The sequence below is a fragment of the Cannabis sativa genome, chromosome 8 (genome assembly GCF_029168945.1).
Source record: "Cannabis sativa cultivar Pink pepper isolate KNU-18-1 chromosome 8, ASM2916894v1, whole genome shotgun sequence".
In the NCBI taxonomy this organism is placed as follows: Eukaryota; Viridiplantae; Streptophyta; class Magnoliopsida; order Rosales; family Cannabaceae; genus Cannabis; species Cannabis sativa.
The window spans coordinates 45,139,513-45,167,445 of NC_083608.1; the positions used below are offsets into that span (position 1 = coordinate 45,139,513).

The following is a 27,933-nucleotide window of genomic DNA, read 5'->3' on the forward strand; positions in this document are numbered from 1 at the left end:
CATTACTTTTCTTTCCAAAATAAGCAACTCTACCGATTCATTTTTCCATATCGTCAGTATTCTTTGATAACATTCGGTGTTGAAAGGTAGGCAATATCATACCAAACTTCTGAAAGAAAAACAAACCCTAATATTCTCACAAATCGTTAGTCATTCTTGGATAGGGATACTTCCCATTGTGTGCATCTGCTGCTGTTTTGGAATTGGTTCTTTCAGTTAACATTCAAACAATAATAGTTTGTAATTTATACAAAATCTTACAAAAGAGAATTGGTGTAACATATACTATTACTAGGGCATTCCAATATATTGACATAATAATAAATAGTATGAAAAACCGGTAAACAATTATGTAATGCCAAAAAGTTGTTGCAATTGTTTTGGTGAGGACGATGATATCAATTGTCAAATGGCAAGTCTCAAATTATGACTCAAAACTTGTTGTAAATGATGATTTTTTTAAGACTTGAGATTATTTTATCCTCTTGGCAGGCCTTAATCTATATCCACATTTGTCATGATATAATATGTAAGTCTTTTGTTTTAATACTTGGTTTAGTAGAAAGTAAATTAGACAGTAAAAAGATATTAATTCATTCATTAGTACTTGTACATCACAAAACATAGTTTTCACTTGAACCAACACAAGCACTCTTCAATTTCTCCTCCAAATCCAAAAATCAACCACTCTTAACTCACCTAATGATTACTAAAAACTAACCCCTAAACTCAACTCCATCTCTAACACATTTTTTTCGGAGCTTCGTACCCGAACCCTACAATATTCGGAGGCTCGAAATTCAAATACCCACATGTCTGACCATCCGAGCTATCGGTCTAGTATTAGTACTACTATCATTCTAATTGCATTCTTCATAACTAACACATATCTGACCATTCGAGCTAATTGAATTCCCCTAAAGTTAAAATGTATCTATTTTACATATAGTTTCAATGGTTACAATGAACATGAATTATCAAACTAAGGAACACAATGTATGAGACAAAATAAGGAATGAATTATGAGGTAATTAGTAAAAAAAAAAAAAAAACACTAAAACAAGAAACAAGAGATAAAGAAATGTTAGTAATAGTAGTAACCTTCTTCTTCTTCATCATCTTCTTCTTCTCCATCATCATCATCATCATCATCAGCACCATAGCTGAGAAGAAGCTTTCTCTTTAGCTTTCAGTGATCATCATCGACCCTTCTTTGCTATTTTTCATCATATCAATAATCAAACTCAAAGAGAAAGAGAAAGAAAGAAAGATTTGTTTTTTTTTTCTTTACTTTCATCATTCATACCCTCAATATTTGAAGCTTACTAGAGAAAGCAATGGCAACCCAATCAGGCTGTGAAGAAGACCACTGTAACTGTTCAATCTCAGCACCAGCAGTATAAGCAAGGATTGGATCCAATCCACCTTCAACAGGCTGACCCATTGAAGAAAGATCCCAAATCAAAGCCTGAGAATCATCCCCTGCTGTACATATATGACAAGAGCTATGTGGAGCCCAAGCAATGGCGTTCACACTAGCTTGGTGTCTCTGTAACTCAACCACGGGAAGAGTAGGGAAACGAATATCAAGAACAACAACCTTAGCACTATCCATTATTATAGTAGCCATATACCTAGGGTCTTGCTTATTCCAACCGAGTCGAACCAGAGGAGTATCTGGCTCAGAACTCTCGTATATAATCGTGGAATGTTCTTTATCGCGAAGATCAAAAACTCTTACCGATCCATCGGCGGAGACTGAGGCGAAAACACCAACTCCACCCCAAGCTATATCGTAAACCTCTTTATCGTGAGCGATTAACTGAGTATCCACAGCTTCACGTTCGATATCCCAAATCGTACAAGTCGTATCTATGCTTGAAGTTCCGATTCGTTTGGGTTCGGCTTCGTTCCAATCGAAGGAAGTAAGCGGACCGCAGAATTCGCTGTTCTTGTTTCCGTTGAGAAGAGATTTGAGCTCGACACCGGAATCTTGATCGGAGATTCGCCATACTCGGAGGAAATCGCTTGATGTGGCTAGGAGGTCGGGTTTTTGGCACTCCTTGTCTGGAATGAAGATTGTTTTTGTTGGAGGGTATGGGTGTTCGAAGGAGAGAGATGGATCGGAGCGGATCTCGCCATTGGAGTCGTCAAGCTGAACGATTTCGACTTTGTTTGGGTGTTGTTCCAGAAGGCTTGCGATTGCGAGTCGGTACTTTTTGTCGCGGCGGACACTCCAGTTCATGGCGTAGATGTGCCATGGAGCTTCGTATGTGTAGATCTCTGAACGTTTTTGCTGCTCGTCGGACCCATCTTGAGTCGGATCGCTGCTTGCACCCATTGACAGAGCTTCTTCTTCTTCTTCTTCGTCCAGCTACCGCTTAAGCCCTAGTCCTCAAAACCAGCGAAGAGCAAAGTACACTAAGCAAAAGTCTTTGGCTTACCAAATACCCAATTTACCCTTCTCTCTTATTTTCAACATTAAAAAATACAAAATAAATACTATTTTGGACTCTTTTCCAAACCTGATTGGTGTTTTGATAATATTGTATTTAACAAAATTTAAAGATTTAGTAAAATAAAAATTATTATAAAATTATTTTTTTCTCTAAACTCAAATTTTCATTATAAAACACTTTAAACTAAATTGTTAATAAATTTAAAGTGTCATCTATTTTTTTTATAGTTTATTGTTAATATAAACTGTTTATGTGTACACTCTTATACACGTGTCACATTTATATTGGTCCACCTAATATTATTATTTAAAAATTATAAAAAATTATTTCAAACCTTATTCCAAACCTTATCTTTGATAAATTGAAACAAGCTAAATTTACTTTTTCCCACAAAACAAGGAAGTCCAAGATATTTCTCATGACAAGCTAAATTTACTTTAACCTCAGACACCTATCTCTTGAAGCTTTCAAGAAAAATAAACTATCATCGGCGAACGATAAATGGGATATCACCAATCCCCTTCTCCCACACGTAAGGCCCTTAAGAGTCTTGAACCTGCATTCATGTTTAATAAGCACAGAAAGACCCTCCGCACATATCAAAAACAAGAAAGGAGAAATTAGATCTCTCTCAAGAAGACCACAAGATAGAGTAAAATTACCCACCACCTTCCCATTCACATTAACGAGTAACGAACCAAATATATACAATATAATACAACTTCTCATCATACCACAAATGAAAGTACATTCAATACGGTCATAAGCATTTATCATATATAAAGGTACTTTGTTCTTCCAAAATGATATCCCCAAAACATTACGCAAACAATTAGTCATCGTCTTAATGACAATCTTATACATCACATTACACAAGCTAATTGAACGAATGTTTGTTGTCTTAAACAGCTCCTTAATTTTCGAAATCAAATAAATAGTAGGGGCACTACTTTTGCCCTCAATGATAAAATCGTTCCATTTTTTATTTATAGATTTTTTTTTTTAAAAAAAATAGATGTTGTAATTACTGAAAAAAAAAATCAAAAACTAAAATTAAATTAAATTAAGAGTAATTATCTCATATACTATTTTTTAACTTTTTTTTTTTTTCTTCAAATTTACGGTTTGAATTTCTAGAATGGTTGCAACGCTAGTTGCAATAGAGGTTTCTGTACGATTTTCTGTTACAATTTAGGTTGCAGCGCTAGTTGCAATAGGGATTTCTACGTAGAATTCCGTAAAAATACAAAAAAAACACTGGTTTAAAGTGTAAAAATGAAAAAGCCCCTTAAATTAATTATAAAAATAAGTAATTACATGTTTTTATTTTTTTGCTTTTTTCTTTTTTCAATTCCAATAAAAATAAATTGTATGTACCTTCTTATAAATGAAAAGTATGCGTACAGTAAAAAAAATTATAAACTATATTATTTTGCCAAAATTCCATGAAATGAGTACCTTGGAAATATGTCATAAATATTTATTTGAGAAATTCTCACATATACAAATAATTGATTATTCATTAACTATAGCAACCTTAAAAGATTATAATTATTGTGAAAAACTAGTAGTTCCCTAGTATACTAATAAAGTAATAAAACTGGCATCAAAGATCCAAGGTACCTAACACTAACAGAGAAAGAGACCTGCATGAGGATCTCACACCACTATCCTGCAATATTTGAAAGTTGACCCTTAATCAGAATCTTCATATACTTCTCCATCGTCCGATAGATCATCGAAAGATCTCATGTCAAGCTGGTATCGAAGGATACCTCCAATCCCACCAAATCCTCTGCAAAATTGTGATCCTTCCTGGGATTTGTTAGTTACAAATTCGAGTGTACAACCGAACCTCTTGTACTCGTTGGCAAACCACTCAAGTAATGGCATCTTCTCCTGAACTTCAAGCTCTGCTGAAGTAGCTGGGTCACGGAAATGACTCTGGACATTATCTTGGTCCTTGTTCAGATGCTTCACAATAATCTCACCGGTAGTACCGTGTTTCAGAACATACCGGTTAATATCCAGATTTTCCCACACAATAAGGGTTTCTACAGCACCCATTTCGAGTGCCTTCAGTGTGTCATCTACACCAAAGACATACTTACCAGTGTCCTGACTGATCTCCTCGAAATACTTTCCAATCAAGCGTTTCTCCTGAATAAACTTTACATTGGATAAAATTTCAGCAGATAACTCAATAGCTTGATTGAAACCATTCTCACCCCCATAAGAAACATCAACCACATTCAATATCTTTGCCTGCAAACGAGGATCGAACATATCAGATTGGCTCAGTTCAGTCTTGAAATCTGCTGAACCAGCAAGAATTAGACCAGAAACATTAGGCTGACTAGTAGCAGGATTGATGTAGAACTGTGTGGCAAGCTCAGCAGTCTTTCTAACATAGTTATGTCGCTTTTCCATCCTAAGACGAGCAAACCGAAGTGCTGACTGACCTCCTCTACCGTGCTTCTTTGGCAAATCAACAGTGAACTTATGTAGCACCTCTCTTGTGTTTCCACTTAATGTCCCAAATAAGGTACCGTTTCCATCCATCACAATAAATCCAAACTTATCATCAGATTCCAAAAGTTCATTAAGAGCTTCGGTATGAAACTTGTTGTCACAAAGGTACAGGGAAGCATTTATAGGCTTGAAAGGTTCAAAGTCAATTGTCACCTTCTTTTCTTTCCCATCATCGGTGACAATCGTTCCAGTGTAAAGCACAAGACCATTAGGAGGAACCTTGTTATAAAGCTTCAGCCTTTGCTGTGCAGATGTAATGGCACCCAACACAGACTGGCGATTGACCCTACTCTTGATGTTCGAAGCAGTTCCGAATTCATCGCCAAGCATCTTAGTAACCCGAGAAATTTGATCCCGCGGAGGCATTATAAGAGAAATCATGCTGGTACCATTGCCTCTTGCAGATTCTAACGCCTTGATCAGTTTCTTAATCTTCCATATCTCAATGTTCTTATCTGATTCTTGACCATCTGCCATTGCAACTTATGATAGACCCAAATGCAGAAAAATCCTTATTCGCCTAATATTCAATACAACAATGGAACAGAAACACGACAATTAATTCAGTCAAATATTGTTCAAAGGTTAAAACTGAAAAAGATAATCGCAAACTAATAAAGCACCATTAACTTCAGCATAAATATAAATACGCATACAAAAATCACCCAAATTGAAATAACCCAGAAATAGATCGTTCTAATAAATTTTGCAGTTATTTGATTCAGAAAACAATCAAAAACTATTTCTTTATTCACTTTCAAGTTTCAACAATCTATAAAAGCAGCATACACAATTCGTCCTACGGCTACACAAAAAAAGCATAGAAACGATATATATTTATATTTATATATATACACACACACAAAGCAAAGATCATCATAGAAGCTTAGAACATCAAATCAAAGTTTTGATTTTGATTTCGATTTCAGGGCCATAAAAACTTATCCGATTTTTATGTAAACCAAAGATGAAGATCCGATCCATATAACTAATAAAATTGAAATATTTAAAAAAATACAATAGTAAAACAAGCCAAAACAAATCAAATCTAACCTTGTAGTAGGCGATAAGGTAAGGAAGTAAGGTCCCCTGAAGCTTTTTGTTCTTCTTCTTGGTCTAGTTTCTAGGGTTTGAAGAGATTGAAAAAGGCAGAAGTCCTAATAAGAGCCTTTCCTTGGATTTGTACCCACGTCATTATTTATTTATCTATTAATCGGTAAATATATAATTTTTTTTTGGGAAAAAAGTTAAAAAAAAAAAAGAATAGTGATAGTTTTCATTTTTTATTTGGTACTCTATCCTTTTATCTTTTATTTTTTGTTTTTTTTGAAACGGAACTCTATCCTTTTATCAAAAGAGAACTTTGTTACTTTTTTTTTTTTTTTTTTTTTTGAAATTAGCGTGATATCATTAAAACAAAATATAACTAGACCTCGTGGTCATTACATAAAAGGTTCTCCGGTAACACAGAGACCGGGATAGATCCAAACATTTGATGAACAAAAGCCCATCTAGTCACATTGTGAGCAGCAAAATTACAAGTTCGACTAATAAAAAAAAATTATAGCTAATAAACGAGTGAGAAGACTTAGTACAAAATGAGACGTAGTTCTCAAGCGCCCAACGAGATTCCATCCCATTGATAGCATTGATCACCACCCTCGAATCATTCTCAACTATAATAAACTTGTAACCCATCTCCATAGCTGTCGAAACCGCTAAACAGCACGCCTCAGCTTCTCCGTAAAGAGCATCAGAGAAATCCACCCGCGCCGTCTAAATTCTAACCACAGTTCCAAGCTGGTTCCTGGCGACAACTGCAACACACATAGTGTCAAAGACCACTTTTAAATCACAATTCAGCTTAATCCAATCCCGGGGGGAGGGGACCAAGCTTCCTTGGGAGGTAAAGTAGGACTAGGTAATAAATGATTACGTAAATCAACATAGGTAAAACAAACATCATCAACACATTTTTTCACATCAACCAGGCAATTATTGTGAACTTTGTCATTCCGCATCCTCCAAAGAGTATCCACAATTATGGAGGCATACAAGAAGGCATCTTCAACTCGGACCCCTCTACAGTTCAGTCCCCAGATGAACTTGATCCAATCCCAAACTCGGATCCCAGTATCACAAATGGGATAGAAACCCCAAGGAGAAGAGCGCTAGAGGTGAAAGGCCACATCACAAGAAAGGAATAAGTGTTCCATAGTTTCTTCCCTTGATCCACACAGAGGGCAACTAGTGTCCTCAATGTGGAATCTTCTATTGATCACAGATCTTATAGGAAGCGCATTAGACAGAATACACCACCACAGGACCTTATGTCTTTCCAGTATCTTGCTATTCCAGAGCTTGTTCTAGAGATTCGGTGCAACCTCGCACTGGGGGGCTCTATCTAACGCTTGAACAAGATACGCAGACTTGCACGTGAACATTCCATTACTTGTACGAGTCCAAATCCATCTGTCAGAGCCATGACCAGAGGGGTGGCCCCCTTTTAAAATAACAGCAACAGTTTCATGATCGAAGCTTTCATTCAGCTTATTAACGTTCCATCGCCCATTGGATAGTAACAGATCAGACACACGGTTGAGATTAGTCTCACCTCTCCTAATTGGTTTTGGACAAAAACCTTTATAGTGGGGAATCCAGGGATCCACCCAAACAGCAGTACTCTCTCCATTAGTCACCCGCTTACAAGCACCTCTCTTCAAGATTGATTTTGCCTTGACAACGCTCTTCCAGAACCAAGAGTCAGAGTCTTTATAATTATATTTGAGATAGTCCTTCCCTTTTAAATATTTTGCCATTAAAACTCTGCAGCACAGCGATTAGCTTGAAAGCACTTCCGCTGCCCAGATGAACAGATAGGGCGATAGTGGGTCACCCTGGCGAAGACCACAAGAAGGAACAATCTTTCCAACCTGACCCCTATTCAGACAGATGTTTAAAGAAGTGGTGGAGATGCATTGGGAGATCCAACTGCGGAAGCTCACAGGGGTCCCATAGCACTCCATCACATGGTCAATAAAACGCCAGCTCAGGCGATCATAAGCCTTGACAAGATCAATTTTAATAGCAAAAAAACCTTCCCTGCCTTTCTTTCGGTTGAAGGAATGAATGACTTCCTGAACAATGACATTATTGTCATGAATGTTTCTCCCTGGAACAAAGGCGGCTTGAGTAGGACAAATAAGGGAAGGAAGCAAAGGTTTTATTCTGTTTGCCAGGATCTTGGAAATAACCTTGTACACAACATTGCAAGAGAGAAATGGGTCTAAAATGACTGGTTCTCTTCGGGTTTTGAACCTTTGGAATGAGAGCAATATTTGGTCGGGTTATGATATAGTTTTATTAACCTGATATAAATATTAGATTGTAAAAAATTAATTGTAACATGCTTAATTAAAAATTTAAAAAAGTTTAACAGCCTAATAATTTGGTCGATTTGGTTAAGTTAACTCGTCTAAATTAATCTTTACCTTTTTTTTTAATATATATATGATTATTATTGTTAACTTCTAGTACTTAAATAATTAGATTTTAAAAATAAAATTATATTATTTATATATTAAGTTAAAAAAATATTATAGTCTAAATTAATTTTAAGAACTTTAACATAAAATAAAATTAAGTAATATAAAATAAGTAAATATTAATCAAAAAATAATAATATGATGTACCTTTACATTTCAACTTCAATATTTAAATAAAATAAAAATAATTAACTATAAAATTTAAATTTCAAGTTAAACACTATAAAAATTAAACTTTAATAAAAAAAAAATAGTTTAACTAATAAATATAATTTATATAATGTATTATTATATATACTTTTATTAAATATATATATATATAAAACAGTATAATTCAATTTATTCAAGTTAATTGGACGATTTAGAATAATTTATAAATCTCTCAATATATTTATTAGGCGGTTTGGATTTTCTTTATATTATTTAGAGTTGTATTTTTTATTAGTTTATTCGGTTTGGTTTGGACGATTTATTCGAGTTGGGCAGTTTATAAATTCTTTTGAACACCCCTAGTTTCTTATAAAAGTTTTTAGCAGCTAAGCCCTCCTAACTATAGTTTCACTTGCATTTAATCTTCTTAGCTTAAATTTTGACGATAAAACCTTCCAAACTACTGAACTGTTAGCAAATTTAAGGTGTCATCCGGTTAACTGCCACCATAGACTGCTTATATGTACACTGACACATTTATATTGGTACACCTAATATTATTATTTCAAAATTTATTTTAAAATTAAATAAAATTATAAAAGTAAAAATAAAATATTTAAAAATATATATTATAAATTTTGAAATAATTTTTTTTATGATTTTTAAATAATAATTTTAGATATACTATTATAAACGTGGCACATGTACAAGAGTGTACACCTAAACAATCTATGCTGGTAGTAACTGTGAAAAATAAATGGCATTTTAAATTTGCTAACAATTTAGTAGTTTGAAGGGTTTTACCACTAAAATTTGAGTTTGGAGGGTTGTCAACATTCATGTTATTCAGTGGAGCAGTCTTTTTTTTGTAGGCTCTCTCATGACACCTTTTTGTTTGTCCCTTGTAGGATCACAAATTCCAAGGTCTTTTGGGTTTATTTTCTTCGTAGCATTGTTTTCATGAGGAGCAAGATTATTGGGTATATTTTCATCATGAGCCACTCCTCTTAGTTCAATTATGGCCTCCAATCTTGATAGAGTTTCTCGTATTTGCGGGGAGAATGCTTCCTAATCTGCCAGCTTCATTTTAGTTTTGACGAGTTTTTTAGCCATTCGAATGACTTCAGGATTTGGCTCATAGTAATACTCGTCTTCTTTTTCTTTAATACTTTTAGGATCTTCATCCTTAGGATCATCTTCTGAATTTTTTGGATCATCTTCAATGATGTGATTTTCATCAACATATTTTTCAGTATGTTGAGTCTTCTTAGCAGGACGACTGGTCGCTTCTTTCGGGTCTCCATCGACTCCTACTTTCGCCTGAGTATTAGAATTCACATCGTCCATGAGAGTATCTCCATCACGAAGACCAAATTTGCCGACGGTGGTTTGGGTGGCTACCATGGTTGCAATATACAACTTTGTTGGTATCACTTCTTTCTTCAACTCTTAATGAAAGCACCATAATATTTACCGAGATTTTCAAAAACTTATAAAATATGATAAAGTTAAGGAAATATAACAAACGAATAATGAAACCAAATTTTTTACGTGGTTGAGGCGTTAAATAGCCTTAACCCACGAGTCAATATTATTGTGTTAAGATTGGAAAAGCCTTATGATTTACACAAGTGTTTGAACCCAAGAATTTGCCTGAGCACTCAGGGAATGAGATTCTAACTTTTTGCATGAATGAGTTTTCTTATATTTATAGTGCTCGGGTTCTTGTATGTACACCTTGTCCACTAATGGGGATAGATAAAATAATATAATAATATTTGGGCCAATTTGGTGAGGCCCAACCCATGAGGAATTGATATTCTGATGACGTGGATGCCATATCATGTTGATAGTTGTCAAATCGTGTCTTACTTTTGTGGATAATAAAGACACATTAATGCTTGATTGACAATTACTTTATTTCCTTATTCACAAGATACTAATCGTGGAAATAAAGCCTTGATATTGTGGGATTTGGTAATAAATTGTTGTGATACGAAGCTGGATATCTAAATATCCATTAATCACTCATCCAGAAGATTTGTTCGATGCCATCCGGAGATACGCTATGTCGGAGGTGTATATCTAATCTGGACAAGTCATTTGTCCAGCTTCCGGAAGGCTTGACTTCGCTAATGGATCCAATCCATTATCTTGGTTGGGATTGCGATTGGGCATGGAGCAACTTAACTGAAATTATGTTGGAATTATACGTGTCCTCCATTCGAAAACACAGATTACACATACACTAATATACTACATGTTTTTTTTGACGGATTAATATGTCTCAATTGATTAATTTATCCACTTTCAATAATTTTTTTATTAACTCAAAAAAAATCTAAATAATTATTTAATTATAAAAACTAAATAAATAAAAATATATTCTAATTTTTTGGATATTTCAATTTGTATTGTTATTTATTTTAAGATTATTTAATAATTTTTTAAAAGTAAACAATGAGTTGGACCTCTAATATATTGACACGTGGCATTTTACTTAATCAAATCAACACTTAATGAAATTTATTGTATGATATAGTATTATTTTTTTGAAAACAACATATAGTATTTAATCATTCAAAAAAAATTATATAATATATAATTGTATAAAATTAAAAATATAAGATATTTATGTTACAAATTTTAGCGGATAGAAAGAGTTGATTTAATTAATTTAGTTAATAATATGATCATAAATTAGAGCTTAAATTTAAAAGAAAGTGATTTTTGTAGGACAGATATTTAATTATTACATTTTTTTATTATTATTATTTATTTATTTTATTTTTATCTGAGAAGAGTAATTTGGATAGGGTAGGAGAAATGTGAACCACTTATTTAATCTTAGCCAAGAAAAAAAATAAAGACACTCCTTTTAAATGTGGTAACAAATTCCATTTCCAACCATGAAAAAATGGATTATCTGAAATTGGATCATATACTAATATTATTTTTGTTGCAATGGATGATGATGATGAAGCCACCAAACCAAACCAAATCACAAGATCAAAATCAACACAACCAGTTGTAGCAGCAGCCATAGTCATGGTGTAATGTCATGTCAATCATGCTCTCATGCCTTTCCCACATTCACCATCATCATCATCATCATCATCATCATCATCAACAACAACACCTTGGTCTTAACCCCATAAGAAATTCACAACAAGCTTTCACTTTAATCCAAAACTGCACCAATTTCAAACACCTTAAACAAATCCATGCCACCATTATCAAAGCTGGTCTTTCCAATGACCAACTCCTCATTACCAAATTGATTCACCTCTGTTGTTCTTCTTCCTTTAACCAAATTGATTATGCTTCTACTTTGTTTTATAATCACATTCCTAAACCTCTCACCATTACTTGGAATTTTGTTATTAGAACTTTTAATTCTAATGGCTATTCCCACCAAGCTTTGTTACTCTTTAAGCTAATGATATCAAGAGGTTTTCCTCCTGATAAATTCACCTTTCCTTTTGTTATCAGAGCTTGTGTTTCTTCTTCCTATTTTCGCCTTGCCCGAGTTGTCCACGGGTTAGCTATCAAGACTGGTTTTTCTAATGATGTGTTTCTGCAGAATAATTTGATTGATTTTTACTTTAGTTTTGGTCATAAATTTTGTGCCTGCAAAGTGTTTGATAAAATGTCTGTTAGAAATGTTGTTTCTTGGACTACTATGGTTAGTGGGTTGGTCGATTCAGGCGAGTTAGATACCGCTAGAGCGATTTTCGAGCAAATGCCAACCAAAAATGTTGTGTCTTGGACAGCAATGATTGATGGTTATGCTAAGAATCAACAACCAGAGCAAGCATTTCAACTCTTTAGAAGAATGCAATCTGAAAATGTTATGCCTAATGAATTCACATTGGTGAGTTTGTTGAAAGCTTGTACCGAATTGGGGAGCTTGAATTTGGGTAAATGGGTTCATGATTTTGCTCTCAAGAATGGGTTTAGATTAGAAGTTTATCTTGGTACAGCTTTGATTGACATGTACAGCAAATGTGGTAGCTTAGAGGATGCAAAGAAAGTGTTTGATAAAATGCGAAAGAAGAGCTTAGCTACTTGGAACGCGATGATCACTAGCTTAGGCGTGTACGGGTTTGGGGAAGAAGCTCTTGCTCTTTTTACAACAATGGAGACGATGAATGGTGCACCAAAGCCAGATGCTATTACATTTGTAGGTGTGTTGTGTGCTTGTGTTCAAGCTAATGATCTCACTCAAGGTTGTAAGTACTTTGAATATATGACCCAACATTATGGTATTTCTCCCATTTTGGAACACTATTCTTGTATGATTGAACTGTATAGCCGTGCTGGTATGTTGGATGAAGTAGAAAGATTATCGAAAGCCATTCGATGAAAAACCGAAACACAGTACTTTCACCAAGCTCTACAATGGTCATTATGTTGCAGATGAAATCTGAATCCATTAGTTCTTGTTGTTCTTTGTTTTGTTTTGGTAAATTTTTGGTGAGTTATACAAAGACTTAGCTGTGAAAATCTAGAGTGAGTGACCCAATTCTTATATATATGTATGCACCAGTTGAACAAATTAGGAATAAAAAAACACACACAAGCACAGAGGGACACCCCTTATTTTTCAAATATTTATCAAAACTGTATAAACATTACCACTTTAATGATAATAATGAAGTGTCACTATACATGAGATTCCATAGAGGCTAAAGCTCTTTTTCATAATTTAAGGTGCTGCAGTTGGCAATCACCTATATTGATACTGATGCTCTATGGGTTTCAAGTGCTTTTAATTCTACATCTACAGATTTATCTGATTTAATTTCAAATGTTCTTTGTCTGTTATAGTTTTTTCTTGGAGATTTTGTTTCTCATGTTAAGATATATTAATAGGAATTTTCTTGAAGATTTTGTTTCTCATGTTATGATATATTAATGCATTAGCAATTTTCTAGTACCTCAGACCCATATACGGACCCTTTTTAATAATCTAATGCATTTTGTAGGTAGATTTGCAAAACATGCTCTAAAGTTAAATAAATACATTTATTACAGGTGAAATTTTCTATTTTATTTTTAATTTATAATAACAGTTTTATTTATTGTTATTTTGTACGTCGATTTTGTAGAGGGCTTTAAATTCAGAGATTTTACCGATAAATTTAATTTTAAATGTAATTTGTTGATTTTTGATTTTCAATTTTTTTAATTAGTGGGGTGCTAGTAAGTTATTACTAATTAAAGGACATATCTTTGGCTAGTGTAGTAATACGAGTTGTGTGTTAAACTCTAAGTTTGTATATTAATATTTATTTTAAAAATTGTCATTATAATATAATTCTATTTTCAGTGTTGGGATATTTTATTTTTTCATATTCGCTAGCTCTGGTGACTCTGTTAATAATAAGAAGGGTAATTCAATGTACTGAGTGTACTGTTTGAAGACGTTATAATTTTATTGTTTAAATTCTGAGAGCAATTTTGTTCCATGTGGATCGCGTTAAGAATTTAGCAGCCCATAATTTGACAAAACATGCTTTTCGGTTAAACGATAAACTATTTTGGTTCGAAAAGGGTTTTGTACTAATTACGAATATATACATTGTAAATTCATAACTAATTCTAATCATTATATTAGTTCAAACATAAGAATACACAAGAATTCTAAATAAGATAATATTATTAACATTTAAATGCAATAAGATATTTACAAATGAAAAATGTCCAGATTTGGCCAAGAATCCATGTAACTAACTGCTCTGTTTGCTGATACTACAGTCTACAGCTTCCTTCCTTGTTTAAGCATGGTTATGCTGACTCACTCACCCTTTTATTTTATCTATTTATCTACGTTACACTTCACTTTTTCCTTTTCAAGTCAGTAACTTTTTTCATTTACAAAAATACCAATTAATTAATTAATTAATACCCACATTAAATGCCTTATTATTCCACCTAGTACACATAATACAAATTATATTTACTTAAAATAGATAAAAAAAAAACACAACCCAATGAAAAGAAACGTCCAAATCCAAACCTTCTTCTCAAAAGTAAAAAAATATCTTCTCTCTTTCCAAAATCCTAATATAAAAAGTGAAGAAGACACTGAAAACTGGTCTCACCACAAAAACAAACACAAACTTTTTTGATAGAAAAAGAAAAAAAACACCATAGCCAAAATTAAGCTCTACCATTTTCCCTTCCATGCATACCGTAAGTAAGTCTTGAAATTTGATCTTATTGAATTGTTGATTTCATTTACGATTATGAATTTAAGCTTACTTCAACTTTCAACTACTTGAAGTTGAAGACATGAATCAATGAATGAATGAATGTTAATATATTATCTTATCTAATCTGTATTGAAGAAGAAAAAAAGATATGGTTGGTTGATATTTAATTCTTAGTTTTTGTCGCCAGAGTCAACTATGAATGATGCTGATTTGTTTATTTTAATTAATTAATTAATGTTGATTTTTGCAGGGTTTGAGATGAAGATATGAGTGTTTGTATCTATGGAATCTCTGTAGATTAGAGATAAAAAAAGTTAGAGTGGTAGAGATAAGTCACATGAACAGTAGCGAATAATTAGGAGAATATTAATTAATTAATTATAATTAATATTTTTTTTTTGGTTAGATAATTAATTTAATATTAATATTAAGAAAGTTGATGAATAATGGCATTGGAATTACCTCATCTTCTTCCCTATAAATTGGTCAAAGGTCAAACTCTGGTGGCACAGGCGGCCAGGGCTGAACTAGCTTCTTCAGTAATTCTAAAATCAAATTTCATCAACAATAATTATACAAATTACTGTAATAATAATAATAATAACGAGAGGAGACTTGTTGTGAGGAGGGATTGGGAAACCATGGCTTCTTCGCCTTCTCATAGTCGTAACAATAACGATATCAGAACAATTAATCATCTTCGTCATGTTGATTCCATGGCCACTATGCCTTCCGGCGCCGGAAAAATCCCTCGTTTGAATGCTGTTATTCTCGGCGAGGCATTAGCTACTGAGGAAAACGATCTAGTCTTTCCAACGGATGAGTTCTCCCAACAGGCTCATGTTCCTTCTCCGCAGAAGGTACATACACATTTGATTTGATTTGATTTGATTTAGATTGAGTTGACTGTGTACTATTTTTTTTTTGAATAGTATCTTGAGATGTATAAAAGATCGATCGAGGATCCGGCTGGGTTTTGGTCGGAGATTGCTTCCCAATTCTACTGGAAACAGAAATGGGATGACTCTGTTTATTCTGAGAATCTCGATGTCAGCAAAGGAAGAGTCAACATTGAGGTGATTAATACTTTTTTGTTTCTTTCTCTTTTTGCTTTGGTTTGAAATCTCTTGGTTTTCATTGTCATGGTGTTCAATGTTGTACAGTGGTTCAAGGGAGGTATTACCAACATTTGTTACAATTGTTTGGATAAAAATGTTGAAGCTGGACTTGGTGACAAAATTGCTTTGTATTGGGAAGGCAATGACACTGGATTTGATGACTCTTTAACTTACTCTCAACTTCTCCACAAAGTTTGCCAGGTTTGTCTCTTCTAACTTACTTCTATTGCTCTATTTTTTCTTGACATTGTCATTGTATTAGAAAATATGGATGTAATGTCTTTGAATTTTGCTGCTTTAGCTTGCAAATTATTTGAAAGATATGGGAGTTCAAAAGGGTGATGCTGTTGTCATTTACTTACCCATGTTATTGGAACTTCCAATCACAATGCTCGCGTGTGCTCGCATTGGTGCTGTTCATTCGGTATTCTTTTTTTGCTCTCTCTCATTCATCAGCTCCATTATTCACTAAAGCTTGTTTTCTTTTTAGTACCATTAATTTCTTTTCTTTCAGGTTGTTTTTGCTGGATTTTCTGCAGAATCTCTTTCTCAGAGAATCATAGATTGCAAACCAAAAGTTGTTATCACTTGTAATGCTGTTAAAAGGGGTCCTAAGATCATTCACCTCAAAGATATAGTTGATGCAGCCCTTGTTGAGTCTGCCAAAACTGGTGTCCCCATAGGTTTGAATTTTACTGCTTTGTAATTCAGTTGCAATTACCTCTAATTGTCCTAAAAAATCCATATAATGCTAATTATCAAGTACGTATCATTTTTATTTTCCCCATCTAAAATGGCATAAGAATACTTCTTTGAGCAGATACATGCCTTGTCTACGAAAATCAATTGGCTATGAAGAGGGATATTACTAAATGGCAAGACGGAAGAGATATATGGTGGCAGGTTAGTATGCAATCAGAAAACATTAAATGAGTTTGTTTTGCACATGCTGCATTTGTATAAGATGCTATAAATATAGTAGTTATTATATCAAAGAAACATGTCACTGAATGGCCATGCTATTATCTGGACATATAGTAGTTATTAACATTATTAAAACAAAGAAAAATGCCACTAAGAATACTAAGAGCATACTTACATCAATTCATACAATCATATATTTAGTGCAACTATTTACAGAGTATTGATGGGTATTGATTGTCTTCTAGGATGTCATTCCTAAATATCCAACTGAGTGTGCAGTGGAGTGGGTTGATGCTGAGGATCCACTATTTCTGCTATACACTAGTGGTAGTACTGGAAAACCTAAGGTACACACTGCATATAAAACCATGGATTTTTCTTATTTACATTTTTCCTCTTAGCAAATAAGCATTTGCTTTCTTCCCAAGTAGCTATAGCCCTTTTCAATATTCGTTTGTTCTTTGAAGGGTGTTCTGCATACAACTGGAGGATATATGGTGTATACTGCAACAACATTCAAATACGCATTTGATTATAAACCATCTGATGTATACTGGTATCTCTTCGAAAGCTCAGTGTGTCTTTGGAACTTTATTATGGCAAGACATCAATATCAGACAGTTTGTTCCTCCACTTTTTAGATTAAGACTTGTCTTTTTTTTTTTTTCCTTAGGTGTACAGCTGACTGTGGTTGGATTACTGGGCACAGCTATGTCACTTATGGACCACTGCTCAATGGAGCATCTTGCATAGTTTTTGAAGGGGTAATTTTAGTTATAAAGTCTACTATCAATATTTTACTCGTAAATGAAAAAGATTATTTATATGTGCAATTCTACCAGACAATCTTAAATTGTTGTGTTTGGGAAAGGATGATACTTATTACTTAGTGGGACCAAAGTAATGGCTAGAAAGCAAGAAGGAAGACTCTTAAAAGAAGTCAATATTGTTAGATGGAAACTTTTACATTGAACTTCATATTCTCAAATTATAAAGTTAAATTGATGTTCGTATGTAAATTTTTGGACCCGACTTTTCCTATTTTTGGAAGGGTAAATGTTTTTGGCTAGAATTGATTTAAACTGTTGTCATGAGTAGCCATTTGAGTATTTATGTTGAAGTTTTACCTTAATCTAATGCATTCAATAAAAGGAACAAACCAGACCTTAAAAACTAATGAATAAGCAACATTTATTGAAGTTTGACATACTACTACCAGGCATTAAATATTAGATCAACAATCAAATTTGTGAAATTAGTAGAGTCCAATGTATCATACAGGCACTGCTACCTACTTACTTTTACTATCAAAACCGTTCTTTAATGTCATTAATGATTATTATTATTCAATGTATAACTTGCAGGCTCCTAATTATCCAGATTCAGGACGCTGTTGGGACATTGTAGATAAATACAAAGTAACAATATTTTACACTGCCCCTACATTAGTGCGATCCCTCATGCGTGATGGTGATGAGGCAAGATATCTTTTTTTTTTTCATACTTTTAACTCAAATTGACATGGAGATCAGTAGGAAGAATCATCACACAGGCTATTCTTGTTTTATGCATAAATAAGATTACTTACTAATTCTTTACCATTAATGAAGTTGCATAATAATACCCCATTCCCATATGAAAATATTTTATAGTGTTTGTTTATTTGTGCTGATGAACTTGTTCTTGCTGTGCTCGTATTTTCATCTTATTGGTCCTTTAGTTGTTTAATTAGGATAACAGAAGTCTATTCTGGTTGCTATGAAGTAAATTTATTGATATTCTAACAGGGAATCTGTTTCCCTGGAGTTATGTAATTTCATAAGTGGTTAACTGATCAACTATTGTTGATTGTGCAGTATGTAACTCGCTACTCAAGAAAATCCTTACGGATCCTTGGCAGTGTTGGTGAACCTATCAATCCAAGTGCATGGAGGTACAGCATAAACTGAAAATTACTCATTTCATCTTCACTTCATATTTTTTTTACTATTAACTAACTTCTCAGATATATCCTGCCATTGCAGGTGGTTTTATAATGTGGTTGGAGATTCACGGTGCCCTATTTCTGATACATGGTGGCAAACTGAAACTGGTGGCTTCATGGTACTTTTGCTTTGCTCTTTATTCTATTTTAGGGATTCATAGCACCTGATGATTAGCAGAAAACATTTGATTTTTTTTTATTTACTCCAATCATGCATATAAGTGCACACTTCCTTCTCTGGCTTTCAAATCTGTTACATATTTCCTCATTGTCTATTCCTGGCAGATCACGCCATTACCAGGTGCCTGGCCACAGAAGCCTGGTTCTGCAACCTTTCCTTTCTTTGGAGTTAAGGTAATTTTGGGTTAGCTCTTTCTTCTTTTTTAATATTATTATTCTTTTATCAAAAAAAGAGACTTTCTTTTGGCTTGCAAATAATTATTTCTGATGCTTCATAGTTTTCTGTCTATGTTGTAGCCTGTTATAGTAGACGAGAAAGGTGTTGAGATTGAAGGGGAGTGCAGTGGATATCTGTGTGTGAAGGGCTCTTGGCCTGGAGCATTCCGAACCCTCTACGGTGACCATGAGCGATACGAAACCACTTACTTTAAGCCTTTCACTGGTTATTACTTCACTGGTGATGGCTGCAGCAGGCAAGTTATTATCATTACAGTCTATCAGTTTTACTTGCCTGGATCCCCAATGCCAACTGCATCAGCAATCTTCATATCTTGCCTTAAATTTTAAAAATATAGTTTGAAAACTTATAGGATCATGTTTTAACATCAAATGCTAAGTATGCTAAGTTTAATAAGTCATTGTTTCAGGGACAAGGATGGATACCACTGGCTTACAGGAAGAGTTGATGACGTTATAAATGTCAGGTATTTGATATTTTGAGCTTTCAAAATCTTTAGTTTAGACTTCAAAGTACTCTAGAAAACTTATACCTAATCCTTGTCCCCTCACTTGCTCTGAGGCCATTAACCCCTCTTTTTTTCTCTATGTGGAAATGTCTATGCATTTGTGATTATGAAAATTTCTATGGGTAAACGGTGGCATTTAGTCACCTAATTTTGTTTGTAAATTTATGCAGTGGACATCGTATTGGTACGGCAGAAGTTGAATCTGCTCTGGTTTCACATCCCAAATGTGCAGAAGCTGCTGTAGTTGGTATTGAGCATGAGGTATTTAGTGTAGAACTTTTATGTTGTAACCAACTACTTCTAAATGCCTAATCATGATACTTTGTTATGATTCTTGATGCCGATTTCTCACCAAAATATTTTTATGGTACACAGGTGAAAGGACAGGCTATATATGCATTTGTTACTCTGGTTGAAGGTGAACCTTACAGTGAAGAATTACGAAAGAGTCTCATCCTTTCCGTAAGAAAGCAGGTATGGATCTACAAATTTATTGAATGTTTTATAATTCTCTTGTTATTCTGGATGGAATTGAACTGGCTCCTCGGGATCAAGTTTCAATCTTTGTGGTTATCGATCTATACTTGTGTGTCTTTCAACAAGTGACCATTTCGTAGCACCAGAAACTTTTTAATATGGGAGCTTATGCCAGATGCTTGCTTAGCATGAATGTAGATTCTGATATTTGTACTCTTGACTCAAGAAATGATTTTACATTTCAGATTGGAGCATTTGCTGCACCAGAAAGAATCCACTGGGCGCCCGGGCTTCCAAAGACAAGGAGTGGAAAGATTATGAGAAGGATTCTGAGAAAAATTGCTTCTGGACAGTTAGATGAGCTTGGAGACACAAGCACTCTTGCAGACCCGAATGTAGTCGAACAGCTCATTTCACTTTCCAATTGCTGAAGACTTTTCTGGCCCGGAAGGTAACCTATCCGAACTCCATTCGTCACATTCTGATAGCACAACAATTGATCAAATATAAATTGTAAAAGAAAAGAGCACTTGTGTAGTGTGATGAGAATATCTTTTTATATCAATTTGATTAGAAAATAGACAAGAAATTAACCAAAATCTAATGTTCTAAATTCCTTGCAGGTTCAGTTCTACATAGCAAAGCACAAAAGGAGAGGGATTTGTTAAGATCAAGAGATGTTAATTTTTCTATAGAAAAAAATAAATTAAATTAAAATTGATTTGCTTTTGTATTATGTGCCTATGTGGTAGTGTTGAGCAATTTCTTTATTCCATATGTTCTGAAGAATAAGGCATTTTAACAAAGCTGGTTTAGCAGCATAATTAATAATTCTTGTATTTCTTGCAATTTGTTTATAAGAATTATTAAGTTAATCATTTTTATAATAATTATTAAATTAAAATATGTTATTCTTTGTTATATGAGATTTTATATTTAAATATATTAATAATAATAAGAAAGTCAAGTCTAACACCACGAATATCTTTTAGTATTTTTTTGTAATAAGAAAAATGGTTTAGGATTTACATTGCTTTTAGTTTAAGCATATAACCTTATAATTAAATTTTACTTCATGGTTAGTATTTAAAATCCCAAATAAAGATCCATAAAAGAAAAATAAAATGAAAAGAGGAAAAAATTAACGATTTTGATATTTTGAAAATTTTAAAATCAATCAAGGGAAGCAATTCGAGCACTTTTGTGGTAGCCATTTGGTATTTGACAATATATTTTAGTAACAATAAAAGAACATAGATTATTTTCACACAAGAGGAAAATAAAGCAATAAAAAGCAATTACTACACTTTTTTTTTAAAAAAAAAAAAAATTGATAGTAATCACCAATAAAATAATAACATGCAACTTTATTGAGACATCTCCCTTTATTGGAAACATGACCATAATTAAAATAAGAAAAACGAGCCAACCAATCGACTGTCTGCTTCCCGAATCGTTTGACAAAAGAAACTAAAATAAAATCATATTATTGCAACATCACAGTTAATCTTAAAAACCGCCTATATTCAATTTTTTCCACCGCTCAGAAAGGCACAATAATTGAAACTGTTACAAGTTCATTAAACCCCTTAGCTTGAGCACTCAAGTATTGTGCAAGGTATGCAACTGCACCACTAACAACCCATTTAAAAAACTTAATATTCCCATCCACTAACAACGATTTGATGGCGAGTCATTGAAAAACAAAGAAAACGAACCAACAACGACACAAAATAAACCAAAATCATGTCATCCTAACAAGATTAGTCACAATAATATAAACAAAAGACACTCAAAACATGTAAAGACAATACTCATTGCAGTAACAAGAACCTAATCGCAAGAGCAAAACCTAATCGTAGTAGCAAAACTACATACCTGACCAAGCTACGCCTAAGCCTAGGGAGGGTAGCGGGCTTGGCCAAAGAATTTAGAAACAAGAAACCCCAGCTATTTGGAGAAAAAAAACAATCTCTCATTTTTTATAAAGCAATTACTGCACTTTTGTAACTTAATAATAATAAATGAGCAAATCACGAGAACAAAATTTTAACACACTAGAAAACAGAGGTAAACAAAAACTAATACTCTCTTCTTACCTGATAAAGGGACGAAAGTTAACAAAACTTGAGTGAGAAAAAAAAAACCAAGACAAAACAATACCCCAAAACAAAAAAAAAATGTAAAATGTTGTCGAAAGACTCAAATCGAAGTTTATCTTCATGCTTGCTTCTTCTTGTTCAAGCAACCCATGATGCACCAATCATGCTCTAAATCATAAACATGGTATGTATGACCATGCTCATGTCATGCCTAAAGTAAATAGATACATATTATTTAAGCAAAACTCCAAAAATTTCCAATAACCAATATAACTATTTCTAGAGCAAAAGTGGGATTTTTTCTTTTCCTTTCCACTAATGAAACATCATCAGGCATGGCATTTCTCAAAACAAATCACACATAAAGGTCTCAAAACCATGTAAACTTTATCTCTTTGTTTGATATCAAAAATCATAGGAGGGAGGGATATTCCACCATACTCTTTCATTACAAAGAAAAAGGTCCATATAATATAGCCTTGAAAGAGCACAAAAACATAGCAAATAAAAAAGATGAACAGTTTCATATGCAATCGATTTAGTGGCTAACTTATAAGCGGAATGTGAAGCATCAAAGATCGAAGGTACATAATAGAGAAAGAAACCTGCAAGAGGATCTCACACCACTATCCTGCAATATTGTTAAGCAAAATTTGAAAAGTTGTTCCTTAATCAGAATCTTCATACACTTCTCCATCGTCTGATAGCTCATCGAATGATCTCATGTCAAGCTGGTATCGAAGGATACCTCCAATCCCACCAAATCCTCTGCAAAATTGTGATCCTTCCTGAGATTTGTTAGTTACAAATTCGAGTGTACAACCGAACCTCTTGTACTCGTTGGCAAACCACTCAAGTAATGGCATCTTCTCCTGAACTTCAAGCTCTGCTGAAGTATCTGCGTCACGGAAATGGCTCTGGACAGTATCTTGGTCCTTGTTCAGATGCTTCACGATAATCTCACCGGTAGTACTGTGTTTCAGAACATACCTGTTAATATCCAGATTTTCCCACACAATAAGGGTTTCTACAGCACCCATTTCGAGTGCCTTCAGTGTGTCATCTACACCAAAGACATACTTACCAGTGTCCTGACTGATCTCCTCGAAATACTTTCCAATCAAGCGCTTCTCCTGAATAAACTTTACATTGGACAAAATTTCAGCAGATAACTCAATAGCTTGATTGAAACCATTCTCACCCCCATAAGAAACATCAACCACATTCAATATCTTTGCCTGCAAACGAGGATCGAACATATCAGATTGGCTCAGTTCAGTCTTGAAATCTGCTGAACCAGCAAGAATTAGACCAGAAACATTAGGCTGACTAGTAGCAGGATTGATGTAGAACTGTGTGGCAAGCTCAGCAGTCTTTCTAACATAGTTATGTCGCTTTTCCATCCTAAGACGAGCAAACCGAAGTGCTGACTGACCTCCTCTACCGTGCTTCTTTGGCAAATCAACAGTGAACTTATGTAGCACCTCTCTTGTGTTTCCACTTAATGTCCCAAATAAGGTACCATTTCCATCCATCACAATAAACCCAAACTTATCATCGGATTCCAAAAGTTCATTAAGAGCTTCGGTATGAAACTTGTTGTCACAAAGGTACAATGAAGCATTTATAGGCTTGAAAGGTTCAAAGTCAATTGTCACCTTCTTTTCTTTCCCATCATCGGTGACAATCGTCCCAGTGTAAAGCACAAGACCATTAGGAGGAACCTTGTTATAAAGCTTCAGCCTTTGCTGTGCAGATGTAATGGCACCCAACACAGACTGGCGATTGACCCTACTCTTGATGTTGGAAGCAGTTCCGAATTCATCGCCAAGCATCTTAGTAACCCGAGAAATTTGATCCCGCGGAGGCATTATAAGAGAAATCATGCTGGTACCATTGCCTCTTGCAGATTCTAACGCCTTGATCAGTTTCTTAATCTTCCATATCTCAATGTTCTTATCAGATTCTTGACCATCTGCCATTGTAACTTATGATAGACCCAAATGCAGAAAAATATGTATTCGCCTAACATTCAATACAACAATGGAACAGAAACACGACAATTAATTCAGTCAAATATTGATCAAAGGTTATAACTGAAAAAGATAATCACAAACCAATATAACACCATTAACTTCAGCATAAATATACATATGCATACAAAAATCACCCAAATTGAAATAACCCAGAAATAGATCGTTCTAACAAGTTTTGCAGTTATTTGATTCAGAAAACAATCAAAATTCACATTTTTATTTACTTTCAAGTTTCAACAATCTATAAAAGCAGCACACACAATTCGTCCTACGGCGACACCAAAAAAGTACAGAAACGATATATATATATATAAATATATATATGTAAAGCAAAGATCAAAGCAGAAGCTTCGAACATCAAAGTTTTGATTTAAATTTTGATTTTGATTTCGATTTCAAGGCCACATATAACTTATCCGATTTTACCCAAACGAAAGATGAAGATACGATCCATACATCTAACACGGTTAAAATAAAGCAAATCAAATCTAATGAAAATAAAAATGCAAAACCTTGTTGGCGAAAAGGTAGTAAGAAGCTGTGTGTTGTTGTTGCTTGGTCTAGTTTCTAGGGTTTGTGATGATTTGGGAATTGATTTTCATTAGTTTAATTTAGAATAGATGAATATGTAATGTAGGATTGTGTGTTTAATGGTGTGTAGTGTAGCTGTTGGTTTAAAAGGCGATAGTTTCGTTTACAAGAGATATGTATGTACAAAAAGTACTAATTTTATATTGTTAGTTTGAATTTTTGTTTTTTTTTTTTTATTTTTTTTTTTTTGCTAAAAGCACTATACTTATCACTTTTCTCATTGGTGTAATTAATTATGAGTGTGACATTACTTAAGAAAAATAATTTTTAAAATATATCACTAACTAATTATAAGGTGTGACTTATAAAATGTATGGGAGGATACCCAATAATAATAATAATTATAATAATAATACTCTTTCTTAAGGGTGCTTAACTAAAAATTATTTATTAAACTCTTCAATAGACCCACTTAATTATTTACTTATGAATTTATTATTTTACTCAAATTTATTATTTAATTCTTAATTTTCTTCAAACCTCATCTCCAATAATCATATTCATATTCATCATCTTCATCAATTTATCTTTTTTTTTTTTTTTTTACCTAATATTTTAACTAAGTGACACGACATATATTTAAAGAGAGGACACGTTATCATATGAAAGAAGTCTGTGGGGTTCCTACCCTGCAAGTGAGTAAGAAATAAAGGATTGAAGCCTAGCATGCTCGAGGCACAGTACTTAGGCGGCATAGCATATGCTGCCTAGGGGAAAGTGGATTGTGATTTTAGTATAAATTTATCCCTCACAGCTAAAGAACCAAGACCTCTTAAGAGAAGATCAAGCATGGTTACTGGACAAGTAGTTCATCGACATGAAGAGTTCCCCCAGGCATAAACCTGAGCGGCATGTCGCCCATACATGGGGGATAAGTATTCTAATTGTACATTCATCTCCACATGAAAACTCTTGCGCGGGGTGTTTATTCAAAGAATAAGACAATGCCTCAGAAGGAAATAAAGTATGACACAACACTATTACAGGGGCACAGAGACCCCTTGGGCGACATACACCTGGATCCCAGGATATAAAGCCTGGCATGTCCGGTGGATGTCCGATCCCAGTTCCAAACTCATCAATGGACTTTTAAAACTTTGCATTTGTTTATTCCTGAACTCTGGTCTTGTGACTATCACTTCGCCAACCCTGTCATCAAATTTTCAAACGGATTCCTAGGAACTTACGAGGAGACTTCATATTTTTTAGATGAGAACTTCGCCGACAGTTCAAAGCTCACAACCCCTACCCCTAGTCTTGATTAATACAAGTATACTACTCCTTAGTCTTTCAGTATTTTATTTTTAATTGTTTGTATCATTCTTTGGAGTAATGGGTTTCGTTTGAATGCCATGAACCATGAGAAACTCGGGTTTTCTATTGATTAGAATTGGAAACATCATCATGTGGGGCGTCTATTTGACTTATTTAGGCGATGACATAGAGACCTTTAAGAGTTTTGCTGATTTTGAATATGTGCCATGCGTAGAAAACTAAGACTTTCCTACTTGCTAGACTATTAATTCTGTAGATCTCGATGGGGCTCCTCGGAGGTCTTGCCGAAATTATGATCTAATATCTGGAACCCTTATGGTTCACGGACTTAGGGCTTAATTTAGGATTTTGTTTCTATTTCTTTTTAAGTTCCTCATTTGTTTACCTGGGGGCTTGACGTTCCTGGATATGGGTCCGGAGAGAACTTCTCCAAGCAGTGGTCAAGGAGACTTTCCTCGTACCTTTACTATTTTTGTTTGGTCAGCATACTAACTTCTTGGTCTTCTCATTCTCAGGTTCCATAATGTAGAAGTGAAAGAAGTGTACATGTCCTTCCAGCACTTGGAAGAATCCCCCAGATATGCAGGAATAATGGTTTTGTCACTTCCGGTTTCCCTTTACGCATGCATCCATATTTGCTATTATTTTTTTAAAGAGTTGGTAAGTCCTAATCTCTCTGCATACCTTTCATTTTTCCTTGCTTCATTAACTCATTGTTCCATTCTCAAAACCACATCTTATTCTGGTTTTTTTCGACTATAGTTCCTTATTTGCGAACCCAAAAGACTTTGTGGATTGAGGCGCACCGGCTGGCGTACAAGACATGCACCAATGAATAATTGGACATCAGTGGACTAGTGACCATGACCGAACTTTGGAAGGTTGGTCTAATAGCTAGTCATCAATCAATCGATGCTCCAAGCTTTTGTGGATTGGTTTTTTATTTGAGCGAAGAGATTTGGGAAGGCATAATGGATATAGTGGCAGAGGAAGTAAAATAAGCCATGGAGCAAGATAAAGTTCAGTTGGTCAAGCTTCGAAGGACCCAGTTAGAGATGGACAAATGAGGGGCTAGTACCTCCAGACAAGATAATACATCATTCTACTTGGTTCATGCTCCCCAAGTGAAAGATTTTGACTATATCAAGCAAGATGAATTCGACCCTTATTTCCTTATCTAAGTCCGTTCCAGTACCCTATTAGCCGTTACTTGATCTGAGCAGATGAAAAAGTGGATAGCCTGAACCATTATTCCACCTTCGCAGTTAGTTAGAGTAGACTTGTTCACCCTTATGCGTAAGCCCGAGTTCTTTGAATATGATAGTTTTTTAGGGTGTGAGGATGTCATTAATTTTTCCATGGAGAATTTTGAAGGCATTGGCTCCAACTTTGAGTGCCGATCTCGTATACTTGACCTTGTTGCTTGTTTTTTTTTTGTCTAAATATGATTTTCATTAATTGTTTTTCTTTTTATCTGCCTTTTAACTGTGCTTGAATTTTACAGAAACGAAAGCTTAAGTAGCCTGAAGCAGTTCTGCAAGAGCATCGCCAAAAAGAGCCAAGCTAAGAGAGAAGTAGCTGGCGTGCCTGCCTAGG

General features: G+C 34.2%; 5 protein-coding genes across 6 annotated transcripts; 2 read left to right on the forward strand and 3 right to left on the reverse strand.

Annotated features, from left to right (window-relative positions):
• Nucleotides 1-570: 570 nt before the first annotated feature.
• On the reverse strand, nucleotides 571-2,527 carry LOC115700932 (WD repeat-containing protein LWD1). The gene has a single exon (XM_030628611.2). The coding sequence runs from the start codon at nucleotides 2,339-2,341 to the stop codon at nucleotides 1,301-1,303; it is 1,041 nt and encodes a 346-aa protein (XP_030484471.1). The 5' UTR covers nucleotides 2,342-2,527; the 3' UTR covers nucleotides 571-1,300.
• Nucleotides 2,528-3,865: 1,338 nt separating this feature from the next.
• Nucleotides 3,866-6,200, reverse strand: LOC115700930 (eukaryotic peptide chain release factor subunit 1-3-like). Its single transcript, XM_030628610.2, has 2 exons — nucleotides 6,045-6,200; nucleotides 3,866-5,511 (listed from the first exon to the last, which is right to left on the reverse strand). Exon 2 carries the CDS (start codon nucleotides 5,466-5,468, stop codon nucleotides 4,155-4,157), a length of 1,314 nt encoding a protein of 437 aa, XP_030484470.2. The 5' UTR covers nucleotides 5,469-5,511; nucleotides 6,045-6,200; the 3' UTR covers nucleotides 3,866-4,154.
• A 5,344-nt stretch (nucleotides 6,201-11,544) lies between these two features.
• LOC115698556 (pentatricopeptide repeat-containing protein At3g26630, chloroplastic) lies at nucleotides 11,545-13,353 on the forward strand. Its single transcript, XM_030625648.2, has one exon. The coding sequence runs from the start codon at nucleotides 11,748-11,750 to the stop codon at nucleotides 13,050-13,052; it is 1,305 nt and encodes a 434-aa protein (XP_030481508.2). The 5' UTR covers nucleotides 11,545-11,747; the 3' UTR covers nucleotides 13,053-13,353.
• A 1,284-nt stretch (nucleotides 13,354-14,637) lies between these two features.
• LOC115698761 (acetyl-coenzyme A synthetase, chloroplastic/glyoxysomal) lies at nucleotides 14,638-21,237 on the forward strand. Of its 2 annotated transcripts, none has more exons than XM_030625931.2 (20): nucleotides 14,638-14,888; nucleotides 15,155-15,764; nucleotides 15,837-15,980; nucleotides 16,068-16,223; nucleotides 16,324-16,446; nucleotides 16,537-16,705; nucleotides 16,843-16,925; nucleotides 17,192-17,293; nucleotides 17,414-17,502; nucleotides 17,620-17,710; nucleotides 18,311-18,424; nucleotides 18,803-18,879; nucleotides 18,971-19,049; nucleotides 19,216-19,284; nucleotides 19,408-19,583; nucleotides 19,758-19,814; nucleotides 20,027-20,117; nucleotides 20,232-20,330; nucleotides 20,579-20,784; nucleotides 20,957-21,237. In XM_030625931.2, the coding sequence occupies exons 2-19, from the start codon at nucleotides 15,351-15,353 to the stop codon at nucleotides 20,762-20,764; spliced, it is 2,319 nt and encodes a 772-aa protein (XP_030481791.1). In that variant the 5' UTR covers nucleotides 14,638-14,888; nucleotides 15,155-15,350; the 3' UTR covers nucleotides 20,765-20,784; nucleotides 20,957-21,237. The 2 variants fall into 2 exon arrangements, with proteins under 2 accessions (XP_030481791.1, XP_030481793.1); XM_030625933.2 differs by having other exon boundaries at nucleotides 14,682-14,884.
• Nucleotides 21,238-22,803: 1,566 nt separating this feature from the next.
• LOC115698763 (eukaryotic peptide chain release factor subunit 1-3) lies at nucleotides 22,804-25,278 on the reverse strand. Its single transcript, XM_030625935.2, has 2 exons — nucleotides 24,984-25,278; nucleotides 22,804-24,460 (listed from the first exon to the last, which is right to left on the reverse strand). Exon 2 carries the CDS (start codon nucleotides 24,415-24,417, stop codon nucleotides 23,104-23,106), a length of 1,314 nt encoding a protein of 437 aa, XP_030481795.1. The 5' UTR covers nucleotides 24,418-24,460; nucleotides 24,984-25,278; the 3' UTR covers nucleotides 22,804-23,103.
• Nucleotides 25,279-27,933: the final 2,655 nt, after the last annotated feature.